The 19,814-nt window shown below is 41.4% G+C and overlaps 2 protein-coding genes across 9 annotated transcripts in view; both read left to right on the top strand.

Annotated features, from left to right (window-relative positions):
- Positions 1-19,814, top strand: part of ARHGEF9 (Cdc42 guanine nucleotide exchange factor 9) — a 230,413-nt gene that overhangs the window by 7,555 nt on the left and 203,044 nt on the right. The window contains exon 1 of one of the 8 annotated variants that reach the window (XM_057538865.1): positions 16,811-16,939. The exons of 3 other annotated variants lie outside the window; for them this stretch is intronic. In XM_057538865.1, the coding sequence (XP_057394848.1) occupies positions 16,931-16,939 (9 nt within the window). In that variant the 5' untranslated portion in view covers positions 16,811-16,930. Of the gene's footprint in view, positions 1-16,810; positions 16,944-19,814 lie in introns of those variants that run through there. 4 more of the 8 variants (XM_057538871.1, XM_057538866.1, XM_057538864.1 and 1 more) reach the window with 4 other exon arrangements.
- Positions 16,103-16,762, top strand: LOC130706507 (uncharacterized). The gene has a single exon (XM_057538874.1). It carries the CDS (start codon positions 16,561-16,563, stop codon positions 16,738-16,740), a length of 180 nt encoding a protein of 59 aa, XP_057394857.1. The 5' UTR covers positions 16,103-16,560; the 3' UTR covers positions 16,741-16,762.

The raw sequence follows: 19,814 nt of genomic DNA, 5'->3' as shown, positions 1-19,814 counted from the left end.
TGGCAAGCCCAGTTGAGATACTGCTGCAGAAATGAAGTCACTGGAGCTGAGGAGAAGAGGGCAGATTGGACAACAATTTTGGAGATAGAATCAATGGAAATTGGTGCTGGATTGAGTGAGAGAGGTATAGAACAGGGAGGAAATATGGAAGATGACTCCTAGGTTTCTGGCTCTGCCACTGACTAGCTGTGTGATTTGGGGCAAGGGATTTAACCATTCTAAGCTTTAGTTTCCTTATATATTAGTCAAGGTTCTCCAGAGAAACAGTACCAGCAGGATATGTGTGTGTGTGTGTGTGTGTGTGTGTGTACACACACAGTTGACCCTTGAACAACACAGGTTTGAAATGCGTGTGTCCACTTATATGTGAATTTTTTTTCTTCCAAAAATATGGACTGCAGTACTATATGATCCATGGATATGGAACTGTGGATATGGAGGAGGGCTATCTGTAAAGTTATACGTGGATTTTCAACTGTGCTCTTGCTCAGCGCCCTTAACTCCTGCATTGTTCAAGAGTCAACTTTATAAATAACTAAACACACACACACACACACACACAGAGGTAGACAGGGAGAGGGAGAGAGAGAGATTTATTTTAAATAATTGGCTCACATGATTGTGGAGATGCAAATCCCAAATCTGTAGGGTAGGCCAGCAAGCTGGGAAGAGTTGCAGTCTAAGTCCAAAGGCCGTTTGCTGGCAGCATTCCTTCTTGCTAGAGGGAGGTCAGTCTCTGTTTTATTAAGGTCTTCAACTGATTAGAAGAGGCCCACCCATATTGTGAAGTATAATCTGCTTTACCCACAGTCCACTGATTTAAATGTTGATGTCACCCAAAATAATACCTTCACAGAAATATCCAGAATAATGTTGACCAAATATCTGGGCATTGTGGCCCAGACAAATTGACACATACAATTAACTATCACAACTTATCAGTGAAACTGAAATAATAGTAGTACCTGGTCATTGGTACTATTGTAAATATGAAATTAATCTATGTAAAGCACTTGGTACAGTGTATTTCACATAGCAAGGTTTCAATTAATGATCATCTTTATTATTTTAATACAATAATAATCCCTCACTTTTTTTGGTATTTTGCATTTTCAAAGCACCTTCACATATGTGAATTTATGTGGGCATCACAACACTCTTTATACTTAAAAATTGGGGAAACTAAGACTGGGAGAGATGAAGTATCTTTTCCACACATCTATCTTCAAACAGAGCCAGGATGAGAAATAGATCTGTAATTCTATAGTAGTTCCTTGAGCGTTACTCTCCCCGCTTGCCAGGAGTGGATGTTTGCTTGGCTTCCTTCATTCCAGAGGTAAGGGGTATCAGCAATAAGATCATGAATGCAGTAGGGCTTGAGGATAATAGCTAACATTTACCAAGCCAGCGTTCACCTTGTGCCAAGCACTGCACTGCTCTAAGTCTTTTGCATGTGTATCTAGTTTAATCTTCCCAACAATCCTATGAGGTAGGCATGAAACTGCCAGGTAGGTTGTAGAAGAGAGCAGGACCCTCAGGCCACATGCTGAGAACTCAAATGACTTTTGCCCCTTCCTCCCTCACCATTATAAATACCAGAGATTGTGAAAACTCAGGGAACCCATTTGAGTGTTTGTGAGACAAATGTATTTGGGTGTGTAAAGGTCAATGAAGCCTGGCAGAATGCCTTTTGTGTACATAGCAGGCACTCCTGTGAATATTTGTGGAATGGATGAGTGAACTGATGAAAGAGAAGAACCTCAGGCTGCCTGTAGCCAACCATGCCTGAAGCTGGCCCTAGAAAAGGCAGAGGCATTTGCAGTAAATGTTCCTTTTTGCAGAGGTAAGATGTCCCTGAACCAGCCAGGCAGTTAGGTGAAGGGAACAGGCTGAAATGGGAAGCTTCAGAAGTCCTTCCTGGGAAAATTGCTTAACTCTTCTGGATATCAGGTTACTAATATGCAAAATGGGGCCATTCTCTCTCTCTCTCTCTCTCTCTCTCTCTCTCTTTCCCCCTCTCCCCCTCTCTCTCCCTCCCTCCCTTCCTCCCTCTCTCTCTCCCCCACACACATGCACACAGCCACATAGACACTTAATTCACTTACTTAATAATATTTATTGAGCATCTGCTATGTACCAGGCACTGTCCTAGGCACTGAATGGTGAACAAAACGGACAAAAATTCTGTCCTTGTGGAATGGATTTTCTACTAGGGTAGATACATGCTAAGCAAATGATTCCAAAAAGCATATACTATGTTCTAAGTGCTAAGGAGAAAAAATACAGCAGGGAAGAGGGATAAGAAGTATGTGTAGGGGGGGTTAAAATTTTAGTTTCCTATTTCTAGCTGCACTTCCCTCACAAGGTTGCAATGAGGTTGAAATGTGATAAAAGGCCTATTTAAGAAGCTGTGAAGTTCTATTTAAATGTAAGCTGCAGTTACTCTTGGGGGATAATTTTTCTTGATTCTTATTTGCTGTTCTCTTTTCCATCATCAGTGCAGTAAGAGTTCTGGTCTAGAGGACAAGAAACTCGGGTTATAGTCCTGGCCCTGGCATGACAGTTTATTAAAAATCCCAAATGTATAGAACTTTACAGATTCCAAAGTACTTTTCCCAGAACTGGGTTTTCTGGCTTTTAATTCTTTGTTCTTTCCATTCTCCCATGAAGTGGTGAGAGCTAAGTCACTTTCCTTCTGAGAAGCAGAGTGTTGCCCTTATGTAAAGTGGGAACTATTACCCCTCACTCCTTGCCAGCCTTCTTGGGCTGTTGTGAGGTGCAAACCAGATAATATCATAAAATGAGCCTGTAAGCACTGTTTGCTGTGATCTGGAGAATTGGTACTCCTGCTTAAGTGACTTATTTTGTACTTCATAAACTGGTTATATGTATGGAGAGGGGAGAGTGAGCCTTCAGGACTGAGGGCAACTTTCTTTCCTTTCACAGAAGCTGCTAAGGATAGCAGAGGAATCAATGAACCTCAGCACCTCCCAGAAATAAGAACAGTTATACAGAAACATTTAGCATCTCATGATGGAGTGGCAACCACTGGTGTGCAGCCCCTTTTCACCACTCTGCTTTAGAGAAGTGGGAACCAGGACTAATCTTCTGACATTTAATACAGAAATGACTCATGACCTTTAAAGACCTCCACTTGCTGCTTAGATATGATCTCATTCAGAATGCTGGAGGTGAGATGGGGAGCACTGAATAAGTAGAATCTTCATTTAGTATCCCTCTCACCTTTTTCTACTATAACAATTCTTCTTTTCTTAACCAAATGTTTTAATCCATAGAGCACTTTCAAATTCATGATTTCATCATCTTTTTGGTAGGCATTATTTGTTTCTTCTATTTATAGATGAGGAAACTGAGGCTCAGAAAATATATTTTTTGCCTAAAGTTGGGGGCAAAGATAATATTCAGACTCTTAAATAATAGTAATTGTTAGCATTTACTGAGCATTACTATGTGCCAGGCATTGTTCTAAGCGCTTTACATGTATTCACTCATTAAACCCTCACCAAGAGCCGTAAGAATCTCCCTGTTTTTCATGTGAGGAAACTACAGTACTGAGAGTCTGGGGCTTGCTTAAAGTGAAGGGCAGAATGAGTACCAGGGCATTATACCATTCTCCCCATTTTAAAGATGAGAAAAGTGAGGCTCAAAGCATTAAGTAACTTGCTCAAGGTCATACAACCAGCAATTGTCAGAACTAAGGTTGAAGCTCAGCAAGCTGACTCTAATCCCTGTGTTCTGAACTCTCAAGCTATACTGCTTCCTTCTAAGTGTAGGGCTCTTTGTAGTCGGGTTAATTGAAGCAGAGAGAAAGAGAAAGGGGGAGGGAGCTTATTAAGATCACAAAGCATGGGCTTCCCTGGTGGCGCAGTGGTTTGGAATCTGCCTGCTAATGCAGGGAACACGGGTTCGAGCCCTGGTCTGGGAAGATCCCACATGCCGCAGAGCAACTAGGCCCGTGAGCCACAACTACTGCGCCTGCGCGTCTGGAGCCTGTGCTCCGCAACTAAGAGAGGCCACGATAGTGAGAAGCTCGCGCACCACGATGAAGAGTGGTCCCCACTCACCACAACTAGAGGAAGCCCTCACACAGAAACGAAGACCCAACACAGCCAAAAATTAAAAAAAAATAAAAAAGTCAACACCAAGAAAATTTAAAAAAAAAGATCACAAAGCATATTTAACATTTTTAAAATTTAATTTTTAATGAATATAACAGTCACATTGTTAAAAAATCAAACAAACTATTAATATGTATACAATGGATGAGCCCTCTCCACCCAGGTTCCCCCATTAGAGGTCACCAGAATTTCTTTATGTAGATATAAGAAGATACAAAAATATTTTCTTATTTTCTTTCTTTTTCACCCCCAAAATCACACGTTTTATATACTATTCAGCATATTTCTTTTTACTTCCTTTACTGAAGTATAATTAACTTACAGTATTATATTAGTTTCAGGTGTACAACGTAGTGATCCAATATTCTTATACTTTACAAAGTGATCACAACGGTAAGTCTAGTTACCATCTGCCACCATACAATGTTAATAATGTTACAATATTATTGACTATATTCACTATGCTGTACATTACATCACCATGACATTTATTTTATAACTGAAAGCTTGTGCCTCTTAATCTCCCTCACCTATTTCACTCATCCCCTCCCCCCTCCCCCCTCCCCACCCCTACAATCACCAGTTTTTTTCTCTGTATCTATGAGTCTGTTTCTGTTATGTTATGTTTGCTCATTTGTTTGTTTTTTAGATTCCACATATAAGTGAAATCATACAGTATTTTTCTTTCTCTGTCTGACTTATTTCACTTAGCATAATACCCTCTAGGTCCATCCATGTTGTCACAAATGGCAGGATTCCATTTTTTCATGGCTGAGTAATATTCCCCATTTTCTTTATCAATCCATCTATTGATGGGCACTTTAGGTTGATTCCATATCTTGGCTCTTCTAAATAATGCTGCAATGAATATAGGGGTACATATATCTCTTCAAATCAGTGCTTTTTTTTTTTTTACTTTGGGTATATACCCAGAAGTGAAATTGCTGGGCCACGTAGAAGTTCTATTTTTAATTTTTTGAGGAACTGTTTTCTATAGTGGCTTTACCAATTTACATTCCCACCAACAGTGCACAAGGATTCCCTCTTCTCCACATCCTTGCCAACAGTGTCAGTTGTTGTCTTTTTGACAACAGTCATTCTGACAAGTGTGAGGTGATATCTCACTGTGGTTTTGATTTGCATTTCCCTGATGATTAGTGATGTTGAGCATCTTTTCATGTGTCTGTGAGCCATCTGTATGTGTTCTTTGGAAAAATGTCCATTCAGGTCCTCTGCCCATTTTTCAATCAAGTTGTTTCTTTTTTTTGATATTGAGTCTTGTGAGTACTTTGTACATTTTTATATTAACCCCTTATCAGATATATAATTTACAAATACCTTCTCCCATTCAGTAGGCTGCCTTTTCGTTTTGTTTATAGTTCCTTCACTGCACAAAAGCTTTTCAGTTTCATGTAGCCTCATTTGTTTATTTTTGCATTTGTTTCCCTTGCCTGAGGAGACATCTCCAAGAAAATATTGCTGAGACTGATGCCAAAGAGCATACCACCTATGTTTTCTTCTAAGATTTTTATGGTTTTAGGTCTTACATTCAAGTCTTTAATCCATTTTGAATTTATTTTGGTATATGGTGTGAGAAAGTAGTCCAGTTTGATTCTTTTACATGTAAATGTCTAGTTTTCCCAACAACATTTTTGAAGAGGCTGTTGTTTTCCCCATTGTATATTCTTGCCTCCTTTGTTGTAGGTGAATTAACTATATAAGGGTCAGCTTATTTCTGGGCTCTCCAATATATTCCATTGATGTATGTGTCTGTTTTTAATGCTAGCACCATACTGTTTTGATGACTGTAGCTTTGTAGTATAGTTTGAAATCAGGGAGTGTGATACCTCCAGCTTTGTTCTTTTTTTCTCAAGATTGTTTTGGGTATTTAGAGTCTTTTGTGTTTCCATACAAATTTTAGAATTATTTGTTCTAGTTCTGTGAAAAATGCCATTGGTATTTTGATAGGGATTGAATTGAATCTGTAGATTGCCTTGGATAATAGTAACAATATTAATTCTGCATATTTCTTTTTTGCACATAATGTATCTTTGAGATATCTCCATATCAGTCCACAGAGAGCTTCAGAAGTCTCATCTTGGCCCTCACAAATATCTACAAGCCTCTATCCATCTGTGTGTCCTGCACACATCTTTTCTTTACCAATCTTTGGTAGTGTCCAACTCGCTTTACATCTTCACTCAGAGCCTCACTGCTAGACTACCTTGGACTTCTATAGAAAATACAGTTCCTAAGTCAAATCCTTAGACTCCCTCTGACACATAATCCAGCATCTTACAAACTCCCTAGTTGAACTAATCCCCTCCCCTCCTACTGCAGTTTCAACTTATTCCTATCATCTACCTACCTACCTATCTACCGATCTACCTGCTTATCTATGTAATGCTTGTCAGGCATCTATTCTGAGCAAAACTCCATGTTTAATTTGATGATGAATGCTTAATGTCCTTACTGCTCAGCAGTTTTCAGTTTAAATGAAGCCTGTAAATAAATAAACTTGGACATAGGAGTCAGAAGGGTAGCTGGTTGAATGAGTCATGAGGCCCCAAAATGGAACTGTCCAGGAGATTAGGCTCCAAAACTAAACACTAGTCCTCAGGGAAGCGTTCACTGCCCATCCCAACCTTGAATTGATGCATTATTGGGTTTGACTTTCCCAGAAAGATATTGAGCCTGATATGAAAGCATTGTACTTCCTCTGAAGGGGCTTTTAGACTCGCTGCTCTTTTCCAACCAGTCTTTTCTAACCTGAGTAGAGGCAGGTTGTTTGACCCACTAGCTTGCTTGAAATAGAACTGCAATAAGCACCTCCCCCCCACCCCAAAAAGAGAGAAAGAAATAGGCCTGAGATAGATGCATGCAAAGGAACTGGAGGAAATTGCTGTTCCTGGGTATTTATTCAGAGATGTATTCAGTCTTTGGCCACAGGAGGGTGCTATAGGCAATTTTTCTTGAGGGAAGGGCTTCCTTCTTAGTGGCGGTCTAGAATGGCTTCTGCCAACAAGGAACAGAAAACCAAAGAGGTCCTGAAATTCTCAGCCTGTAACCTGGAACTTTTAGTCCCTTTTGGAGAAGTTCTGACTAACGAAGGCCCTTGGAGGAGGGCAGGCAGGGCAAAGGTTGGTATTCACAGGCTACAGCAGAGAATAATTCCATGATACATTTCCTCTACGTCCTACATTGTGAATCAGCAGGACTATGATTTGGTCTTCATTCATTCATTCATTCATTCATTTACCATTTAGTTATTTAATCATTTAAAAAATATTTATTGAATTCCAAGCACTGTTCTAGGTGCTAGAGATACAGCAATGAGCAAAACAGTCTCTACCTTCATGGAGCTTACACTTTATAAAGGGAGAAAATAAACCAATAAACCAATAATTATATAACATTTCAGGGCTAGAAAGAAAAGCAGGATAATGGAATAGAGAGTGATGGCGTGGTTCAGTTTTAGAGAGGGTGGTCAGGGATGGACTCTTTTTGAAGAGATGTAATTAGAGCTAAACTTCTAGATAGCTAGGAGAAAAGTCCTCAGGCAGAGTCAAATTCTTAATCCTGTGTCTGATTTTCCCCGTAAAATGCCCCCCCACAACCACACAATTATATGCAACTTTATTCTTTAACTTAAGCTAATCACTCAGTAATTCCTCAGTAATTCCTCAGAGTACCCCACTTGGGACCAACTCCATGCCTGCCACAACTTTGGCAAGGCTGTTGAAATTTTAAAACAACCAATGCTTTATTTTAAGTTACAACTGAAAACAAGTCATAGCCTTTTGAGTTTTAAGGAAGTTTAAGGACTTGTTTGAGGTCATACAATTACCAAGAAGCAGAGGCTGGATTTACATCCAAAAGTTCTAGCTTTTCTTCCACTGCTTATTTCACTTTGCCATGAGCTTCTCAAGGCATTGTGGGGGCACAGCAACACATGCAAGTATCAACCATTTTAGGTGAACATGAGTTCACAGGTAGCTCTTCCTAAGATCCAGTGTTTAGAATAAGGGAGGTGACAGTTTCACCATACTCCCCATTGTCACTCCCACCTGGATATGTGTTCTGAGGGATGTATGGACAAACTGACAAGCAACCAGCCTGGGGAGGGGACTGTAAACCATGCCACCAGTGGAATAGCTTAAAGAAATGGTCATGTTTATCTTGGAAAACACGTGTGTGTGTGTGTGTAAGGTGGGCGTTCAGGAGGAATAAGAGTTTGAAGCCATGATAGATGTCTTCAAACACTTAAGAAGACTATTGCTTAGAAGGATAGACCTTTTTTGCATTGCCCAGAGGATAGCACTCTAACAAATGGACAGAAGCCATAGTATAGTGAATTTTAGCTCAAAATGAATAATGGCTTTGGAAGCTTCAGGGTGAGTTCTTTTTTGTTACTGAAAATATTCCAGTGGCTGCTGAACAAAGCTCATCAGAGAGAGTGGAGAAAAAAAGGTGGGCTTTGGAAATAGATCTCAGTTTAAACCTTGCAATTGCTACATCCTACTTGTATGGCTATGAGCAAATGATGTAAACATTCTTAACCTTAGTTTTCTACTGTTTAAAATAGCAATAACAATTACTTCTTTTGGGGCTTCTGGGAAGAATTAAATAAAATGACATGTTGAAAAGCCTAGCACCATGCTTGCCCAAAGTAATGTTTCCTCCTCCCCCTCCACTCCCCCTACCCCATCACATATACTGTAGACAGAATTCCTACAAAGGGAGGTTGGAAGGAAATAACCTTTTTTTCCCATTTCAAGTATGAAATTCTATGATTTGTTCTATAATCATCAACAACAACTTTATTCATTATCTGATAGTGCTTAGGATATTTTACTGTATGACATTGAAATTATGTGTGTTTGTGACTCTTTTCCCTACTAGACTGTAAGTTTCCCGAGAGGTTCTCTGTACCCTTTAGCTGTCAAAATAACTGCTTATTGAATTTAACTGATTTGGGGGGTGTGGTGATCTCTGTGCAGAATAACTGAACTAACCAAGAGTTTCTGTCCTCAAGGAACTGATTCTCCTAAATAGAGCTGACATTCATGAATGTGCAAGAGCATCTAGTCATATAGGTAACCAAGAACATGAACAGACAGGATTCAATATCTTCAGGCTGCCTGTGGCAAATATCAGGGATTATCAGGTGGCTGAGGTGGGAGTTGGATGGCAAATAAGCGAGTAGCAGTAGGGGTCAGGACAAAATGTGGAACATTCCTTGGGTGTGCTTCCTGACAGAAGTGGGGCTTTGGGAGCTGTTTGAACCATGAGGGGCAAAGGACAACCTGGTACTGGCTTTTCCCTGAGAGAAGGCAAATATTTAAGACCTAGATATCTTATACCTGGGTGGTAGGCCATTGGGACTCCAGTCAGGATATTGAAACAATTTATTCCTGTGACCCAGGAGACATCATGTCAGATGCTATTGGAAGGTGGAACATGTGTCACCTAGTGGCATTTATACAGCATAGTGTTGAAAAGCATAGGCTCTAGAGCCAGACTGGTTTGGGTTTGCATCTGGACGCTACCACTGACTAGCCATGTGACCTTGGGCAAGTTATTTAAACACTATGCCTCAGTCCCCTCACCTGTAAAATAAGGACAATAATAGTATCTTCCTCATAGGGTTGTTGTGAGAATTAAAATAATTAATATATGTAAAGGGCTTAGAACAGTGCTCAGAGTAAGTACTCTATAAGTGTTAACTCTTATTATTATTATCTAATGAGGGCCCTTTGGATCCTGAGAAATATACTGGGTGCTTATAGTAATTTCAATGTGAGTTTGGGAACATTTATATTCCAGACTATCTCATGGAGTGATTAGCTCCTCAGCAGTGGCTGGGATAGAAATAGTGATAGCATCTGGCTCAAAGAGATGAAAGAACTTCCCACCAAATGAGATTGTCCCAAAGACTAACAGGTTGTCTTAGGAGAGAGGAACCTCACCATTGTTGTGTGTGTTGGAGCTAAAACTGGATGAGGATGTTGCAGAAAAGATTGAAGGATGGAATTGGGGTTTTGCTATACCAAGAGATTCTGTGATTCCTTGATACTTAGCAGAAGGGCTGCCTTTGAGGTTGGGGCAGTGCTTTTTTATTTTTTAACTTTTTATTTTATATTGAAGTATAGTTGATTAACAATGTTGTGTTAGTTTCACGTGTACAGCAAAGTGATTCAGTTATACATATACATGTATCTATTCTTTTTCAAATTCTTTTCCCAATTAGGTTGTTACAGAATATTGAGCAGAGTTCCCTGTACTATACGGTAGGTCCTTGTTGGTTATCCTTTTTTTTTTAGACATCCAGAATAAATTTTAATAAAACTATTAAAGTGACTATTAATGTTACTCCAGCATATGCCAAACTGATCACTAAGATGTTGATAGCTTTTCTACATTAGTTTGCTAAGGCAGCCACAGCAAAGTACCACAGACTGGGTGATTAAACAACAGAAATGTATATTCTCACAGTTCTGAGCCTGAGATCAAGGTGTTGGCAGGGTTGGTTTCTTTCGAGGCCTCTCTCCTTGGCTTGCAGATGGCCGCCTTCTTGCTTTGTGTTCAGATGGTCATCTCTCTGTGGGTGCACCTGTTGGTGGGGCAGTGCTTCTTGAAATGTGGGAGCCTCATCTAATTTTTTGAAATTGTGAACAGAGTTGAATGGTCACCTTATGCAGAAAGCTAACCGCAAATAGGCTGGGATCAAATGTCATGTTCCAAAGTCTGAAATCTCTCAGAAGTACTTTCGAGATTCAAGAAATAAGAGTTTTGGTTTCTGCTGTGCCAGCAATTAGTTGTGTAATCTTGTGTAGCTTACTTTCATTCTCTGGGCTTCAGTTTCCTAACCTAGAACATGAGGGTTTAGAGTACATTTTCTCTGAGGTCTCATCATGTCTTGCCTTCTGTGGTTGGAAGATACAATTCTCTGAGAAGAAACAAGTGGATGAAGGAGACATTCGTGCATTCAACAGATGTTTATGAAGCACCTGCTAAGCGTCAGGCAAAGGACACAAGATTGGCAAAGCATTGTATGCCATGCTGCAGAATTTCCCTAAAAGGCAGTGGGGAGCCATGGAAGGCCTTTGAGCAGAGGAGCTGTATAACCCAGGGTTTAGCTGCAGAAATTAAATTGATCTAGTTTTTTCAGCAGAGTTTTAATATAGAAAATTGGGTGCTTACAAAATTTGTTGAAGGGCTGAAGGGACAAAGTTTAGACTGGGCCTCCAGGAATGACTCCCAGAACAACACCAGAGGAGCTGTTTTCTCTGCCACAAGCAGGAAGGTGAGGCATCAGGAGCTTTGGGAACACTTCACCTGATTTGCAATCTAGGAATTAGGAATCTGCCACTGCCTTAACTATTGACTAGAGTAACATTATGCCTTCCAAATCCTCAGTAGCAAAATAAATAAATAAATAAATAAAATTTTTAAAAAGTCTCATTCCCTGCTTGTACAAAGACACAAAGCCAGTGTCCAGACACTGGGACCTATGGAAACGTAGCACGGCTGCAGAAAACCCTAAAACCCCACCACTCTACTTGTCACCAGAAACAGCAGAAGTATGGTTTCTGCATTATCACTTTTCTTCCAAATATTGTGCATATGCATATGATTGGCAGAAATAAATCACATCCAGAACACTGGATGCAAAGGAGTCTGAGAAATGACAGGTTGTTGTTGTTGTTGTAGTTTTTGGTTTTTAGCTTTTCAGCAATATAGGAAGGCAGGCTAGAAGGGGGGTGGCATGGATCCCCAGCAACCAATATATAGTATCCACCATAGAATTGATAAGGGCAGAACTGCTTTTGAAAGAGATAATTTGTTCAGGAGAGTAGAAGCTGAATTGGGGAGAGAGAGCTGCACAAGAGACCACAGTGCTGGCAGCAGGGAGAGAGAGGGAGGACACATTCCTTAAGGAGAAAGAGAATCATCAAGACTTAGAGACTGGTTGGCTAGTAGCAAGGTGAGGGAGAAGCAAGACTTATGGGTATCTTCTTGGTTTTAGGCTAGTTCTGTGTGTGACATTCCTAAGGGTCAGGGATCTCAGGGGAAAGAGGAAGCTGGCAGGGGTGAGAGAAGATGACTTCACTTTTGGACTTATCAAGTCTGAGATTCTTGTGAGATATTCAGGAGGAGATGTCCAGAAGGCAGTTGGAAATTCATCTCTGGAGTTCAAGAGATCTACCTAGGGGTTATCAGCAGAGAATTGTAAGCTCCCTGCAGGCAAGGACCTATTTTATTCCCCCACTGGTGTCCTGTAACTTTGTTGAAAGGAGGTACATCAGTGTGTAATGTAGGTGGTAGGTAGTTAAAGCCTTGGGAATGGATAGGTCCATCATTCAGTGCAAGTATGGAATGAGAAGAAAAGGGGGCTGAGATTAGAAGAACTTTGAGAAATCATGCCCTTAATGACTAAATGAAGAAGAACCCAAGCAGGAAGTAAAGACAATATAACCAGACAGGTCATGTGGATGGTGTCCCCAAGGCAAATGGAGCATTTCAGGAAGGAGGAAGGCATCAATGGAGTCAAGAGGGAGAAAAGTCAGGGAAGAAAAAGATGGAAAATTGGCCATGAGATTTAGCAACAAGTTGGTCATTTGTTTGTATTCACGAGAAGTTGCAGTTTCTTATGGGATGATGGGAGTGAAAGTCAGGCTGCAGTGGGTTGAAGGGTCAATAGATGGTGATGTGGAGAAAGGATAAGATTGCACTTTCAAAGGCAAGGAGAAAGATTCTAGTTGTTTACATTTTGGTACTGTCCTGATCACCAGTATCTGTCTCAACGTAATCTAGAAGAGTGGCTTTCAAACTATGTTGACCATTGCCTGCTGTAAGAAATATATTTTACATCACAACCTAGAACATTTATATTTATATGTAAATAAAACAAAAGCTTCATTAAACAGTATTTATCCTAACTATATGGGTATTTTATATAAATGAAATCATATAAAAGCCTTTTGTGTCTAGCTTCTTTCACTTAGCATATTTTTAAAGTTCACCTATGTTTTAGCATATAACAGTACTTCGGTTTTTTTATGGCTGAATAATATTCCATTGTGTGCATATACCACATTTTGTTTATCCATTCACCAGGTGATGGACATTTGAGTTCTTTCTATCTTTTGGCTATTGTGAACAATGCTGTTATTCATGTTCATGTACAAGTTTTTGTATGGCATGTTTTCATTTCCCTTAGGTATATACCTAAGGGTGGAATTGTTGGGTCGAATGGTAACACCATGTTTAAGTTTTTGAGGAACTGCCAGACTGTTTGCCAAAGTGGCTTCATCATTTTACATTCCCACAGCAGTGTTATGAAGGTTCCAATTTTTCCACATCCTTCCCAACACTTATTATCTAGCTTTTTGATTATAGCCATCCTAGCGTGTGTAAAGTGGTGTCCCATTACAAATACGTTATAGTAAATATCCTTCATTTGCATTTCTTGCATTTGATTTGCATTTTCCTGATGACTAATATATTGAGCATCTTTCCATGTGCTTATTGACCGTTTCTTTGGAGAAGTGTTATTCAGATCCTTCGCCAATTTTTAAACTGAGTTATTTTTCTTTATATAATTGAGTTGTAAGAGTTCTTTATGTATTCTAGATACAAGTCCCTTATCAGATATATAATTTGCAAGTATTTTCTTCCATTCTGTGGATTCTCTTTTCATACTCTTGATAGTGTCCTTCAAAGCACAAAAGTTTTTTAATGTTGATCAAGTCCAATTTATCTATTTTTTTTTCTTTTGTTGCTTGTGCTTTTCATGTCATATCTAAGAAACCATTACCAAATCCAAGGTCACAAATATATACCCCTATTCTCCCCCTTTTGTTAAACTTAGGCACAATATCATTTATAATTAATAGTGATTCCTTAATATTATCAGGCTGTTCAAATTCCCATTTGTCTCATAAATGTCACAAATGTGTGTGTGTATGCACGCATACACAAGTTCCACCTGAATCAATAACACTTTTTTCTCCCTATTTACTTGCTAAAGAACCAGGTTGTTGGTCCTGTAGTTTTTTACAGTCTGTATCCCCGTATTGCAATTAACATGTTTTTCTGTCTCCTGTGTGGCCTATAAATTGATAGCTGGATCTAGAAGCTTGATCTGATTCAGGATTTTTTGTTGTTTTGGCACAAATCATTCGTAGGTAATGTGATGAGTCAAAATTTTAAAGTGGGGGCTTCCCTGGTGGCGCAGTGGTTGAGAATCTGCCTGCCAATGCAAGGGACACGGGTTCGAGCCCTGGTCTGGGAAGATCCCACATGCCGCGGAGCGGCTGGGCCCGTGAGCCACAATTACTGAGCCTTCGCGTCGGAGCCTGTGCTCCGCAGCAGGGGAGGCCGCGATAGTGAGAGGCCCGTGCACCGCGATGAAGAGTGGCCCTCGCTTGCCACAATTAGAGAAAGCCCTTGCACAGAAACAGAGACCCAACACAGCCATAAATAAAATAAATTAAAAAAAATTTAAAGTGAACATTTCTTTAGGTTTTATTCTATCTTGTAAGGCTAGGGGCCATTTTGCTTATGACCTGCATTCACTCAGAATTTCCAGTCACTTAGTTAAAATGGGTGACTGTCCTAGGCTCAAAGATTTCTAGAGAATAGAGAGCAATTCTCATTCCTCTTCGAGTCTATAGTATGCTGGAAATTCCAGAAATTAATTTGTTCTATCCCTGGATAATCTAGTTTCTTGCCCCTCTCCACCAATATCTATGTGTTCATGTTTACAGTCCTAGAATGTAAGAGTAAGAAGGGCCCTTAGAGATCTTCTGTATAAGTTAGTCCTGGATTTTTGAGGGCCCAGGAGCCTGCTATATATATTTTTTTTTTCTGAGGTGAGGGTTCGGAGGTTTCACTGAATTCTCAGATAGGTCTAAGTCCTCATGTGGCAGAAGGGAGATGGAGGCCCATAGAGGGGAATGGAGTTGCCCAAAAGTCATACAGCAAGCTTGAGGTAGGGCTAGAAGTAAATCTGAAAACTTCCTGTCTCTAGTCCAGGGGTTTTCCCCAAGTTTCGGACACCAGGTCACCAACACAGAACAGGGCAGTGATTTCAAGCAGACTGCAAGTTTTGTAGAGGGTTTTCCACTGCAAAGCTGTCTTCTCTTCCTAGTACCCAGTATGCTGGAAGAGTGCAAGCTGTCATAGTGTAAAGAAACCATAAGTAGGAAAGGAAATCTGACCTGCAAGTGCAGAGATATCAGAGAAAGACAAACAGAATTGGATTTTGGATAATTTGTTGAGTGTCCTTGTGGTTCTGTACACAGCACTGATTTGCTGAACTTATATAGCTAATTGTGAGTCGCCTATAAATACTTAGACAGTGGCCTAAAGGCATCTTTGCTTCCTCCTTGGCCCAGGCTCCAAACAAAGTGGCTGCAAAGGATCCCTTTTTCCCCCGTTCCTTTTCCCTCCTCCCCACCCTTTTTCCTTCCTTTCCGCCAACGTTCTCTTTCTTCATCGTCGTATCCCCCTATTTCTTCTTTCTCCTTCCCATGTTTCCTTTTCTTTTCCTCCTGCTTCTCATGGTCTTCTCCTCATTCCCTCCTCCCTCCCTGCCATGCCCTCTCCCCTTTAGCCCCTTATGTCCGATCCCTCCCTCTTTCCCAATCCTTTCCCTCCTCTCTCCCCTCATCTGCATCAACCCATCCACAACATACTCCCCACCCCCACGCCAGAACTGGCAGCCAGGGCCTCCAGCTGGGCTGGATGAAGCGGGCCTGCTGGGGGAACCGTGGGTTCTCCGATTGGCTGCCGCGGGTAGCACGCCAGCTCAAGTACCGCCCCCCGGCGAGTAAACGCTCCTCTGCGGCACCTGCTATTGGCCGGCGGGCCTGTCAGCAGCCTGGGTTGTGCCTCACGCAGGCGCTGGCAGTCGCTCGGAGAATAAAAACGTAGTCTTTGGATTAGGGGGTGGGGAGAGGAGAGGAAGAGAGCCAGCGAGGCAGGGATCGAAAGAGTGGCTGGCAGCCGGGAGCTTCGCGAGCAGAGAGAGCGTAGGAAAGCGAGCGAATTAGAAGAAGTAGGGGAGACCGAGACTGACCGGTAGCCAGCCAGGCAGGTGGACGGACGCACCCCCGGACAGACAGACTGAGCAGGCGCCGGAGAACCTCGCTCTGGTTCCTCCCGCCTTTCCCTTTGAAAGCCAGGATTTTGCCTTTTCCGTGGCGCCCGAGAGAGAATGCTGGACTCTGCCGACTTCAGCGCAAGCTAAGATTTCTCAACTAGGGAAGAAAGATCAGCTCAGTTCTGAGAAGGGGGGAAGCAAGCTCCCCGTCCCCATTCCCCCTTCCCCCCCTCCCATATCAAACTCGGGCGCCAAACCCAGCCCTTCCCCAACCACCCGACTTCCTCCTCTCCTTTCTAGCATGGTGGCTGTATGGACAGTCTGACAGAACAGAGACTGACATCTCCCAATCTGCCGGCCCCCCATCTGGAACACTACAGTGTTCTGCATTGCACCATGACCCTGGATGTGCAAACTGTAGTCGTTTTTGCCGTGATTGTAGTCCTCCTGCTTGTAAATGTCATACTCATGTTTTTCCTGGGAACGCGCTGAATGGAGTCCAGCCACCTGAGCTGTTTCGAACTCTCGTTTTGATTTCATCCCGAGAACCTCCAAGAAAGAAAAAAAAAAAAAAAGAGAGAGAGAGAGAGAGACAGAGATAGGGAAAGAGAGGGAGAGAAAGAGCAAGCTTTCTTACTCAGGGGGGAAAGCGTTTTGAGCTTCAACATGGCCTCGCTGTGATATGTATGACGTTGGTATATTATCTCTCCCTAAATCTTTTGTTATGTCTTGTCTTTTAAGTATGCCTGTGAGTGTAGTTGCTTATTGCTTAAGTGAAACTGTTGATAAAGAAATGCTTTCTATTTATGTATGCATGTGTGTGTGTGCATTCTCCACCTATGTGACGTTCATGAAGCAAGCTCTGTGTCCTTATACAATGGCTTTGCTGATTGTGGTGTCTTGTCAATTCGTTTTCTTTAAAACTACCTTTAAATTCCATCACAGAATTTCAGTCAAAATTTCTCTCTTGCCATCAGAAGCGCATTTGGGTTTGTTTGGGGCAAGGGGGGTTGTGGGAAGAGTATGATGAATTTCTGGCATCTTAGGGAAAACAGTATTGCACTAGATGTTTAGAGGGAAAAATTGATACAAGGAATGAATTTAGGGAAAATGATTCTTCAGTCTCTAATGAGAAGCGAGAATTTGGAAAGTGATGTGGTGGGGTGCGTTGTGCTGGCAGTTGGTGACTGTGTTCTCTGAATCTTAATTTGCTGTACAGGGTTTACAATTTCCAATTTGGAAAGAAGCCACCTTTAAAACATTTTTTAAATCATTAAATGTCAATTTCTTTGGAATCATGGAATGGGGTATAAAAGCGTTCTCTGATCTTTATGAATTAGCAAGAGAAGACATTGACAGTAACTGTTTGGTTCTTTTTCCCGAAGATTGTACCTGTGAATTTGAGTCTGGGGATTTTCTCTGTATGTCCTCCAAAAAACAACAAAAGCCAGCTCTCTACCTACCTTGGGAATAATGTATTTAGATATGCCTCTTTGGGGTAGTCTCATTTGCAAAGATGTTCTTGAACTACATTTTAAATAGAACTTGCTAGTGCTAATGAGAAAGTGGTTTTGTTTGCTTCCTTGTTTGTTCTTTAAAATCAGAAGTCTTTCTAATTAGAAGGTTTCCATGACAAAATGAAAGTATGTATCATGCTAAATTGAGAGTTTTGAGCATCCCCCCCCCCAAAAAAAAGTCTGGATGGAATGGGATGAAAGCTCTGGAAAACATGAGCTAGAAGCAGCATTCCAATTTGACACTTATTTGCATGTCTGTATCCGGTGGTAGTGGTGGTGGTTGCTGTTAATATTGCTATTGTTATTATTTGTATATTTCTGTTTCCCCTAAGAAAGCTCTTGGCAAAGCCAGGAAAAAAATTGTCTCTGATGCCGGTGTTCATAATACCCCCCACCCCCCACCCACTGACGTAGGCAGGTCTTCTTCATTCTGTTTCTTACCTGACTTGAAAGAGTGCCAATTATGTCTCATGTAGCAATGAATCAGGGCACATACACATCCACACACATGTTCCCTGTACACCCATGTGGGCGGCTGTTCATGAGTGATGTGCAAATCTGCTGGCATTGTGCTCTCAAGTTCCATGTACTGTTGTTCAGACTCTTTGGAAATGATTTTGAAGGCTGTGAAGGGGGCTCTTGAAATTGTCCTGACCTCAGGACCCAAAGAGTATTATTTTATGGTTTTAGAAGAGGTTTTGAGCCTCAGGGTGTGCTCTCAATGGTTCTGTGTGGGTGAGCAACTGATTTTTTTAATTCAGTTGGTACTATGGTGTAAGCATGATCTGGGAAGTCTGCTGGCATTGACTCTTATTATTTACTCTTTAGTCCCTTTGTGGGAGTCCCTGGGTTGAACTAAGAACTTGTTTTTTGCAAAGAGAATCTAGTGAGTCCCTTTCCCCATCCCTCCCTGCATTTGCTCCAACAGTATTGTCTAAAGTAAACTGATATTTTAGCTGGGCACTTTGTTTTGAGACAGTGTTGGAGAGTGAGGAAAGGCTGTAGGATGGGCAGCTGCAGACCTCCGTCCTCTCTGTTCAGTGACTGACATTGAGCACTTTTTTCCTCCTCAGTAAGTTTGGGATTCCCTATAACACTGGCATTTGGGGATGGTTGGACTATGTTCTTGCCTTCTGTGATTTTGGGTGTCCATAGGCAGTTGAAATCAGAGGCTGGTGAACTGGAAAGACAAGTGAAAAGGCAAATGAAATGTTAATCAAGGGGTGATGGGAGTGGGGAGGGAGGAAATATCTGTTTGCTGGTATCTGGAGAAACTTAAGTTTTACCTAAGAGATTTTTTACCTAGTTATGTGGGAAGAAAACTGGACTACAACAATAGAATGCTTTTTGATTTTTTCCCCCAAGGGGGAAAGGATTCTCCAAGGCTGGTCTTTGAGCCAGGTTTATGACAAATTATGTGTCATGAAATGCCACAGCCTTCACCTCTGGGTGCCTGACAGACCCTTGGCAGAAAGCCTTTGGGAATGTATGTGTGTAGGGTGTGTGACAGTATGTACGTGGGTGTGTGTGCACACCCTACTCTGTGTGTGGGGGGGGAGGGGTGCACACTCCTGAATGTTGATGGGGGTTGGTTGTGCTAGGAATGAGGAAAAACAGCAGTTTCACAGTTCTGAAAGGCCTCCTTGTGCTATGGCCTATAAGGATTTGACTGGTGCTAGGATGGATGAGTGTCCCCCCTACCAGTTTTCCCCCTACCACACACAGCTTCAGACTAAAGGGGTGGCTTGAAAGAGCCCTTTCATCAGTAATTTAGTTTGTGAAATGGGTAAATATTTTTCAAATTAACTTATCTCTAGGCAAATAAGGGGATGTTGCTAGCCAGATGGCAGGCCACCCTAGAGCAGCTAAAAGGGAGTTTAGGGAGTAGAGAGCAGGGTGACTTTTTACTTGTGTGACTCCTAAAGGTTTGGCATTTCTCCTTCAGACTTGTGAGGGTATGCAAAAAGAGAAAAGAGTGGGAGAAAATGAAAAATGCAGCTGAGAGGAGTGGAACCCTCTGCATTCTGACTTTTTTTTCCTTTCCTGCCT

The sequence above is a fragment of the Balaenoptera acutorostrata genome, chromosome X (genome assembly GCF_949987535.1).
Source record: "Balaenoptera acutorostrata chromosome X, mBalAcu1.1, whole genome shotgun sequence".
NCBI lineage: Eukaryota > Metazoa > Chordata > Mammalia > Artiodactyla > Balaenopteridae > Balaenoptera > Balaenoptera acutorostrata.
The sequence above is the reverse complement of the archived record's forward strand: the minus strand, read 5'-3'. Positions and strand labels throughout refer to the sequence as shown.

What these genes read in the sequence shown, in the direction of transcription:
- LOC130706507 (XM_057538874.1), top strand. Translation starts at nt 16,561, where the DNA reads ATGGACAGTCTGACAGAACAGAGACTGACATCTCCCAATCTGCCGGCC.